Source organism: Rutidosis leptorrhynchoides, chromosome 2 (genome assembly GCF_046630445.1).
Source record: "Rutidosis leptorrhynchoides isolate AG116_Rl617_1_P2 chromosome 2, CSIRO_AGI_Rlap_v1, whole genome shotgun sequence".
Lineage (NCBI taxonomy): Eukaryota > Viridiplantae > Streptophyta > Magnoliopsida > Asterales > Asteraceae > Rutidosis > Rutidosis leptorrhynchoides.
Window position 1 is genome coordinate 347611913 of NC_092334.1, and position 10957 is coordinate 347622869.

Sequence of the window (10957 nt, forward strand, 5' to 3'; positions counted from 1 at the left end):
ATTCACATATAGAGTGTCTATGGTTGTTCCGCAATATATATAGATGGGTCGACATGATAGGTCGAAACATTGTATACGTGTCTATGGTATCTCAAGATTACATAATATACAATATAAGTTGATTAGGTTATGGTTGGAATAGATTTATTACTAACTTTCACGTAGGTAAAATGAGTAGTTTTTATCAATCTTGTTTTACTCGCCATTTCTTCGTTTCTAATCCGTTTTGAGTGATTCCAGTGGCCACGGTTTTGTATTGAACTTAAATTTATGAATCTAAACAGAAAAAGTATAAGTTTATAGTCGGAAATACAAGTTACAAGTCATTTTTGAAAGAGGTAGTCATTTCTGTCGAAAGAACGACATCTTAATGACCATTTTGAAAAAAACATACTTTCACTTTGAGTTTAACGATAATTTTTGGATATAGTTTCATGTTCATAAGAAAAATCATTTTTCCAGAAGTATAGCTTTTAAATCAAAGTTCTTCTTAGCTTTTAATTATCCCAACCAAAACAGCCCCCGGTTTTACTACGACGGCGTATATCCAGTTTTATGGTGTTTATCGTGTTTCCGGGTTTTAAATCATTAAGTTAGCATATCATATAGATATAGAACATGTGTTTAGTTGATTTTAAAAGTCTATTTAGAAGTATTAACTTTATTTACGAACAAGTTTAGAATTAACTAAACTATGTTCTAGTGATTACAAGTTTATAACGTTGAATAAGACAGCTTTTTATGTATGAATCGAATGATGTTATGAACATCATTACTACCTCAAGTTCCTTGGATAAACCTACTGGAAATGAGAAAAATGGATCTAGCTTCAAAGGATCCTTGGATGGCTTGAAAGTTCTTGAAGCAGAATCATGACACGAAAACAATTTCAAGTAAGATTTTCACTCGAAATAAGATTGTTATAGTTATAGAAATTGAATTAAAGTTTGAATATGATTATTACCTTGTTTTAGAAAGATAACCTACTGTAAGTAACGAAGATTTCTTGATCTTGGATGATTACTTGGAATGGATTTAGAAAACTTGGAAGTAAACTTGCAATCTTGGAAGTATTCTTGATTTTATGAAACTAGAACTTTTGGAATTTATGAAGAACACTTAGAACTTGAAGATAGAACTTGAGAGAGATCAATTAGATGAAGAAAACTGAAGAATGAAAGTGTTTGTAGGTGTTTTTGGTCGTTGGTGTATGGATTAGATATAAAGGATATGTAATTTTGTTTTCATATAAATAAGTCATGAATGATTACTCATATTTTTGTAATTTTATGAGATATTTCATGCTAGTTGCCAAATGATGGTTCCCACATGTGTTAGGTGACTCACATGGGCTGCTAAGAGCTGATCATTGGAGTGTATATACCAATAGTACATACATCTAAAAGCTGTGTATTGTACGAGTACAAATACGGGTGCATACGAGTAGAATTGTTGATGAAACTGAACGAGGATGTAATTGTAAGCATTTTTGTTAAGTAGAAGTATTTTGATAAGTGTCTTGAATTCTTTCAAAAGTGTATGAATACATATTAAAACACTACATGTATATACATTTTAACTGAGTCGTTAAGTCATCGTTAGTCGTTACATGTAAGTGTTGTTTTGAAACCTTTAGGTTAACGATCTTGTTAAGTGTTGTTAACCCAATGTTTATAATATCAAATGAGATTTTAAATTATTATATTATCATGATATTATGATGTATGAATATCTCTTAATATGATATATATACATTAAATGTCGTTACAACGATAATCGTTACATATATGTCTCGTTTCAAAATCATTAAGTTAGTAATCTTGTTTTTACATATGTAGTTCATTGTTAATATACTTAATGATATGTTTACTTATCATAATATCATGTTAACTATATATATATATCCATATATATGTCATCATATAGTTTTTACAAGTTTTTACAAGTTTTAACGTTCGTGAATCACCGGTCAACTTGGGTGGTCAATTGTCTATATGAAACCTATTTCAATTAATCAAGTCTTAACAAGTTTGATTGCTTAATATATTGGAAACACTTAATCATGTAAATAACAATTTCATTTAATATATATATAAACATGGAAAAGTTCGGGTCACTACAATATAAACTTAGATCTTTCATAAGTATTTGAAGTTATAACTAAAGAGTTACACTTCCATGTTCTTGAACTTTCAAGTTAACTTTAAGTTTCAAGAAAGTATGAGATCAAGACTAACTTGTAATACTTGACCATTTAAACCAACAAACATGAAATTAAAGTGCATAATATAAAGAAATAAACTAAGTAAGCAAGTAATAAGTTCATGGGTTTCATACTTTTAAAGATTCAAGCCTAAGTCTTGATCTTTAAGGAAGTAGACTTTAAGTTTACTTCATGAACACAAGTATGCTTTAACTCATGAACTTTCTTTAAAACTTTAAGTGTAGAACATAAACTAGAAAGTTTATGTTCTTGTATGTCTTGTAAGAACAAGATGATATGAAGAATCAAACTAAAGAGTTTGATTCTTAGTAGCTAGTAAGTAACAACAATAAGTAAGTAAACAACAAAATGTAATTAAACAAGAACAAAGATCAAGTGATGATGATGATTATGTGTATATGTATTTCGGTTTTAATGAAGAAAAGGAAGAGAAGATAAAGCTTGCTACTTACAAACTTGAGAGAGAAATGAGAGAAAAGTAAGTTGCAAGTTTGAAGTGTGTGTGAGAATGAGGGAATGCAAGTGAATATGTTAACAAAATTTGAAACAAAAAAAAAACTCTCTTCAAGGCCATAAAGGCCGACGGCTTTTTGCAAGGGGAGAGGGAAGAAAAATGTTCATAAGGTTCTTGTATGTTAAAGTCTTAAAAGATGGATATTAGGGGTGATTGCTTGGGAAAGAACAAGTAACTAGATTCTTATGTAATAAACTAACTAGTTAGACTTTAAATGGACTACTTACATGTGAATTGGGCTAAAGAGTCCATAAAAGATGTAGGGTGGGCTTTTAAGTCCAATAACACTAATAAAAGTCCAAGTTCCATTAATTAACAAATTAATTCAATTAAAGCTCAAGTAATTAACTAGTAATCTTAGTTAATTAAAATGATCAATAAAACTTAATCATGAATGTAAATAATATTCAAAAATATTATTCGGGTAATGTACGTATGTCACAAAGACCTTTCGGACATTTAAAGTCAAGTATGATCAATCATGGTAACAAGTAAATGTAATAACATACATTCGTTAAATCACAAGTATTAATAATAACAATTATTAATAAATAAACGTTGGAAAATCCAGGGTCGTTGCACTGTTGCCAAGTGGGATGACGGGACAAAGACGCCGGGTTATATACAGTCTAATGGTTAGAGCAGTTACCCCGTATTTAGTTTGGGAGAGTTTAGGGTAATATTGTCATACAACAATTGAAATTGAAGAGAGAGACAATTGTTGAGTGATCTAGGTAATCAATGGTTAATATTGGAAGTTGTTTGTTAATCTAATGATCTTTATTACTCCATTTAAAATTTTTGAAAAATGATTAGATGAAGCTCACTTTGTTATTATATATAAATATAGATATAGATATATATGAACAAGTATAAATAAATATATTAATTAAAAGAAGTTATATCATGTAAATAAGGAATTTATATCATTCGATTCGGTCTAATTTCATATTTTTTCGGTTGTGACCTGGACCGGACCGATACCCGAAATCGTGAAAATATATGGATCAGGGACCGGACCAAATATCCTCCATTATTTCGGTTCCCGTCCAATTCTACCTCGATCTTCGATTTTTTTTTCCTAACCGAACCATGCACACCCCTACATAGAGAAACATATACATTTTGGGTGTGTTTGGCCGCGCAGCTTGTTGGAGCTTATGGGAGTTTAAGCTTATTATTTTCATAAGCTTAAGCTAGTAGCATCGTTTGGATGACATAAGTTTTCCAACTTATGAAAAAAATAAGCTCTAGAAAAAGAAGCTAGTTGGAGTAGCTTTTAAAAATAAGCTCCTAAGCTTTCTAGCTTATGATGTTTAAAATTACACTTTTGACCCTTATATAATTATATATCATATACTTTATTGTCTATTTTAGTCAATTTGCAACAATAAGCTCCAGCTACTTTTCACCAAACACTTATTAAAAAATAAGCTTCAACTTTCAGCTTCAAAAATAAGCTCCAGCTCCAGCTCCAACTCCAGCTATAAACTCCGTCCATAAGCTCCAGCTCCAGCTCTAGCTATAAACTCCGACTATAGCTAATAACACCAAACACGCCCTTTACATGTTTTTTTATTTGCTTTTCACGAAAAAACGCACAAAGAGACACAAATACCCCCGTTTAATTTTCTTTTCCTTTTTCGCACCTCGATAACAGCCGATGTCTGTCGTCCATCTTTTCTTGAATAATAAAATACGGAGTAAAAAACTTTTTCTTTATATCTCTCTACATCTATATATTTCTATTATCTATTATACGGACTATTCTATATCTATATCTGTTTATCCATGTCCTACCCTTCTTCCTTTTGCCCTGTCTTTTTCAACAAAAGTGGAATATCTGGACTACATTTTTGACTCGCAACTGTTCACCCCCTTTTTGTTACTTGAAATTAGGGTTAAAAACTTGAATCCCTCTCACTTTTTGATGCCATTGTCCGTGCATGTCATTTTATGATCCGGGTTCAGCTATTCTCACCCCAATTTAAATATTCGACCCGATTTAGGATCTGGGTCTTGCTTCTTTTGTGTCTTATTACACACCCCTTTGAGGATTATGAAAAAAGTTTGATGCTTTTTTTGGAGTTTTAACTTATAATAGGGTTTGAAGTTTTTGATGATATTTAGGGTTTTTGTAGTTTAAGGGTTTCAAAGGAAAATGGGGGTGGGTCCTGATTCTATAAAAACTAGGGTTTTGAATGTGGATAAATTGAAGGAGAGTAAGAATAAAGAAATTGATTGTGAAGAAACAGGGTGTTGGTTTAAGTTAAGATTTTTTAAAGGGTGTATATCATCAAGGTCTAAAGTTGAGAGTTCAAGTAGTGGCAGCAGCATTCAATATGGTAATCTTTAAAGCTTAAATTTAATGACTTTTCAACAATTGCTCTGTTTCTGCATAATTGAATTACAGTCTTTTTTTACCTTATTGTATAATTGTATAATGGTTCCTTTTCTGAAGCTGCCCTGCATTAAAATGCAGATTTTCAAGAATGTGAACCATTTATATTATCTATAATGTTGAATACATTGTTAATGGTAACGATTATTTCTCCCATTTTGCAATTCATTTGGGGTTGAATAAGTTCTCTAGTGATCAGCATTACCTGAGTAAGAAAATTATGAAGGATAGTTTAAATTACAAAAAAGCCCTTGTGAACCCTGAAAATTGGAAGGGTGTGGTGCCAATGAAAGATCCAAATAGTGATTTGGAACATAAGTATGAATTCAGGGCCCAAAAAGATGCAAATGTATCTTTCATTGGGGAACATAAGTATAGGGGAAGTTTATCTCTTTAATGTGGTATGGCCGAAAATGAAAGGTTACTTCTTTCTTTAGAATTTCGTAGTTTAGCGTTGAAAAGCCCTTTAAAAGTTTTTACCTTGTGATCTTGTCTTCGCTGTCCTAACTTGTCTTCGTTATGGTAGTGTGCAAGTGGTTGAAAAAATATTGGTCAAATCTAATATGGTTTCCGTTATAAAAAACGGGAGAACATGAGAATTTGATTGCCGTTATAAAAAAAATAAATAAATAAATAAAAGGAGAATTTGAATGAATGAAAATTAGGGAACTCTGTTTGTTCTGTTAGTCATCAATGGAACACAAGATCCTTGTGATAGTTTAAAAATCTTTTAGGATGAGCTTAACAGAAGGCTAGAGCAATGGAGGATCGCCCTAGAATCAAATGGCCTACGGATTAGCAGACTTAAATCGGAGTACCTTAGATGCGATTTCAGGACGAGCGAAGAGGAACAAGAGGATATAGTGGATGTCCGAATTGGGGATCAAATTTTACCTCCACAAGAGTCCTTTAGATATTTAGGCTCGATGCTTCACAAATCGGGAAGGATAGATGAGGACGTGACACATCGTATACGAGTAGAATAGTTGAAGTGGAGGGCAGCGAAAGGGGTATTGTGCGACAAGAAGGTACCCCTTAAATTGAAAGGGAAATTCTTCAAGGTGGCAATCAGACCGGCCATGTTGTACGGATCGGAGTGTTGACCAATGACGAAAGCCCATGAGAGAAGGATGGAGGTGGCAGAAATGAGGATGCTTAGGTGGACGTATGGTAAGACAATGCTAGATATGATACCAAATGGAGTTTTTAGGGAGAACTTGGAAGTTGGGAACATAACCAACAAGCTGAGGGAAGGACGACTTAGATGGTTTGGACATGTTTTGAGGCGTCCACTTTTAGCCCCGGTTAGGAGAGTCGAGACCCTCGTTGTTGGAGGCGTAAGGAGAAGGGGTAGACCCAGACGTAGGTTGGAGGATAGATTGAAGCTTGACATGAAGGAGCTCTTATTGACCGAGGACATGACCTCTGATAGGATTTTGTGGAGGAGTAGAATTAGAATAGATGACTAGGTTCTACATATTGTTTATTTATTTTATATATTTATATTATATTTCCTGCCTACTTGCTTGTGTGCACTTCATATGTCTATTTTTTTTTTTCTTTTTTTTTTTTTTCGTGGGACTTTACGTATTGGTTGTACATGTTTTATGGATATATAATATATCTATACTTATTGTAGCATATTCACATGCTTTATTGCACTATATGGTTACATGTTTGTATTACATTATATAGCAATTAAATTATACGTACTTACAAATCACATGTTTTTATGCTAACATAGTATACTTATTTGTCTATGCTTACATAGTATACCATCTATTTTATACCGCATATTATACCTACATGCTTTTTACCAACATGTTTACGTATACTTATTGTACTTGCATGACTTGTTATACTTGCATATTTGACACTCACTTATTTTACTTATATGTTATATTACATTATATTGTTACATGCTTTATTTACCTATACATATCGTATTGGAGTATACATTATTCATGGTAAAGTTTCTATTTTATCAACTTTATTTGTATATTTTTACTGCACATATCGGAATTCATGGTTCTTTCTGGTCGGAGGTCCCTAGGAAGCAGCCTCTCTGCTCTACAGAATAGGGAGGGACGACTTCCTCTACCTGGGGACCGATAGGTATCCGTGGGTAGAGGAATGACTTCCCTTTTACTTTAGGGTAGAGGAAAGGACTGTCTACCTCTAACCTCCCCATACTCCACTTTAGTGGAATTGGGTATTGTTGTTGTTGTTGTTGTTGTATGCTCGATTGTTAAATACATAATACCTTAATAATGTATCTGGGTTTGTTATGTGAACCAGCTGAAAGTAAATCGGCAAACGATAATAGTACAGACCAACCGGTTGCTCCAGTTGCTTCATCATCAACCACGAGCATTGAAGAAAGCAGTACATCGACTCCAAATATAACCGAAGAACTCAAAATTGCTTCGCAGCTTCGTAAATTCAATTTCGGTGAACTCAAATCGGCAACAAGGAATTTTAGACCCGAGAGTCTACTTGGTGAGGGTGGTTTCGGATGTGTTTTTAAAGGATGGATCAACGAGAGTGGGACCACGCCTGTTAAGCCTGGCACTGGTCTTACCGTTGCTGTCAAGACTCTGAACCATGATGGACTCCAGGGTCACAAAGAATGGCTTGTACGCACCCTTTTTCCGTTTTGGGCCTTCAGCTTTTTATAAAAATAGAGGTGGCAAAATAGGTGGGTTGGGTTAGGTGTGATTTATAATTCACGTTAAACGACTTGGGTTGACTTTTATGTCTACTTTATGATCTTTATAACGAATTAATGGATTCAATGTGATTACGGAAACTATACCAAAAACTTTCACCCGACCCGTTGAACCACTTTTATTTATTTCTCGTAAGTTTCGACTTCTCAACACGTTGAGATGTAGATTAAATACAACCAAATCAATACTTTTTAGGTGGATAGGTCAATATTTTTGTCTATACATGAAATCATATGTTGTATGTTGTACGATGAACACTTTTTTTTTTTTTTTTTTTTTTGTGACAGGCTGAAGTTAACTTTCTTGGTGATCTTTTACATCCGAATTTGGTTAAATTAATTGGTTATTGCATTGAAGATGATCAAAGGCTTCTTGTGTACGAGTTTATGCCTCGTGGAAGCCTAGAAAACCATTTGTTCAGAAGTATGTCGTTAAATTGTTATACATTGTCCTTTTTATTAATATTATTAAAATTAAATTTTTATATGCATTTCTAGGGTCTCTTCCTCTTCCATGGGCTATGAGAATGAAAATTGCACTCGGTGCTGCGAAGGGTCTTGCGTTTCTTCATGAGGAAGCTGAAAGACCGGTCATATATCGAGATTTTAAAACTTCAAATATTTTACTTGATGCGGTTTGTGACTCTTGAAATCCAAGACTTAAACTTCATATCATCGTCGCTAATATAATAAATACTGTATGATTTTGGTACTTTGTATTATATTAGGACTACAATGCAAAACTGTCTGATTTTGGGCTTGCAAAAGACGGGCCAGAAGGTGATAAGACGCATGTGTCTACACGAGTGATGGGTACGTATGGCTATGCTGCTCCAGAGTATGTTATGACCGGTATGTTTCTTTTTCTTCTAGTACTAAATTCATAATCAATTAATTATAATTATTAAAATATTAATTATTCTGCGATGCGAAGTCGTGGTTTATAAACTAGTCTGATTACAAATAATCCGGCAGGACATTTGACATCCAAGAGTGATGTCTACAGTTTCGGGGTGGTTCTACTTGAGATGATAACGGGCAGGAGATCAATGGACAAAACCCGCCCAAATGGCGAGCATAATCTTGTTGAATGGGCTCGACCGTATCTTGGAGAGCGAAGAAGGTTTTATAGGTTGATAGATCCTCGGTTGGAAGGTCGATTCTCGATACGGGGTGCGCAAAAGGCGGCTCAACTGGCTACACTTTGCCTTAGCCGTGACCCAAAGGCTAGACCACTCATGAGTGAGGTTCATGAATCCCTAAAACCGCTCCCAAACCTTAAGGACATGGCTTGTTCCTCCCCGTATTTTCAGGTAATGCAGTCGGAGAGGATGGGAAGCAACTCGAGTAGTAGAAATGGGTCGAAAGGCGGGTCGATGAGGAGTCTATCGATTTCAAACTCGCCACATAGTCATAATCAACCCTATTGGTCTCCAAAACCCGTACCATAGCCTAATGGTGTTATGGTCAGAGCTAGGTTGAGTGATGTCATAAGTTAGTAAATGTGATATTTGTGGTTGAAGATGATAGGAGAAATCAAGTGATTGATAAATTAGTGGTATTTGGTTTATGTTATTGCTTAAAACTCTGTTTTGTTTGCATCTTCAACTTCAATGTTCAAAGTGTTTATGGCTGCAGTTTTTTTCTCCTTTCTTGTTTGCATCTCAACTTCAATGTTCAAGTGATTTGATAAACTCTTTTTTTTTTCCTTCCATTTATTTTCTTAATAGTGTCACCAGACAAATTGTATAATTATACTGCGGAGTAAAAATTTTTGTTTTAAGCTCGAAGACATCTACTTAAAGGGGATTGTAGTCACTGTATATTTATGATTTAACTGTGACATATATTATTTAATATATAAATACAAATATGAACATGTAGCTAATGTTTTTTTTTTTTTTTGTGGAAAAAATGAAAACTCGTATATAAATGGAGACGTTTTTCAAAGAAAACGGCTTGAATAAGGGATATATATGAACAAGGAAATGGGAAAGCTCGTACCTAGAAAGCTATAATCGTACGAAAACTATCTATACCGAGCCTTAACAAAACGAGAACTAAACATGTGCTAACCAAACAATCTGTTTGATTGCCTTTTTTATGGAACGATTTAACACGTTAAGTTGAGTTGTTCAGTATTCAGAACGTTTATTTATAACTTCTTAATGACAAGTGATGCTAAAAGAAATATATATTTGTGTTGGATCATCCAGAATTTACATTATCTTTTAATCACTAAGCAATTTTATTCTTTTAATACCCTTATATATCTAAAACATTTATTATGCCTATTTATATTTATATTTAAGTAAATAATTAATTTCAATCATTTAAAGAGTTTATTCAGAATAATTACTAATTAGACATATTATTGTAATTCGGAACAGAGTTTAATAATAACATTTGTATCATATATATTTTATATATGAATCATTCAGCCATTTTCAACAAGTTTTTTTTATTTCAGTTTCTTAATCAGCTTTTTTAATCAGTTTTTTCCTTGTGGCTTTGGATTTTATTGAACACCAAAAACCACATGGGCTAGAAAAATAAAACAACAGGCAAGTCGCATGCTGGAAACAATACACCCAACACCTACAGGCCCAAACTGAACCCAGAAAATTAAGAATGGTGTTGACGTTTAATTGTCCTTGATTTGAAATTTGCCATCAAGATAAGTAGTTCCTCCAAATCGGGGCAATGTAGTTACCCCGAGGAATTACTTATTGCCTTCTTATATTAATTTGTGATGAACATTTTTTAAAAATCATGTAAACAAGAAAATAATTAACAATAGTAAGATGATGCATCACTTAAATGTTTTATAGGACAATTTCATCAACCTTTAATTATTAGCTCTTTAATTTTATATCGTTACTTTGTTACTATTTATATTTATATTTACATTTACATTTACATTTACATTTAAATTTAAATGTTTATTATTCTAGGAGTGAAAAAAGGTTATCATGGTGGGGAACCTTTAACCTCATGCACCCTTTGGATGCCAACTGTACGCGGGTCAGCACAGCCCCGGGCAAGTGTGGTCGGAACCAACCCCTGTCTCAGCGCCTAATACAACTGGTG

General features: G+C 33.4%; 1 protein-coding gene across 1 annotated transcript; it reads left to right on the forward strand.

Moving 5' to 3' along the window:
* Positions 1-4562: 4562 nt before the first annotated feature.
* Positions 4563-9496, forward strand: LOC139891952 (serine/threonine-protein kinase PBL34-like). Its single transcript, XM_071874977.1, has 6 exons — positions 4563-5083; positions 7438-7775; positions 8156-8291; positions 8366-8502; positions 8596-8719; positions 8843-9496. The coding sequence occupies exons 1-6, from the start codon at positions 4900-4902 to the stop codon at positions 9316-9318; spliced, it is 1395 nt and encodes a 464-aa protein (XP_071731078.1). The 5' UTR covers positions 4563-4899; the 3' UTR covers positions 9319-9496.
* Positions 9497-10957: the final 1461 nt, after the last annotated feature.

Coding starts and splice junctions, on each gene's coding strand:
- LOC139891952 (XM_071874977.1), top strand. CDS start 4,900: ATGGGGGTGGGTCCTGATTCTATAAAAACTAGGGTTTTGAATGTGGAT. Junction 7,776..8,155: donor AGGGTCACAAAGAATGGCTT/GTACGCACCCTT, acceptor TTTTTGTGACAG/GCTGAAGTTAACTTTCTTGG. Junction 8,503..8,595: donor CAAATATTTTACTTGATGCG/GTTTGTGACTCT, acceptor GTATTATATTAG/GACTACAATGCAAAACTGTC.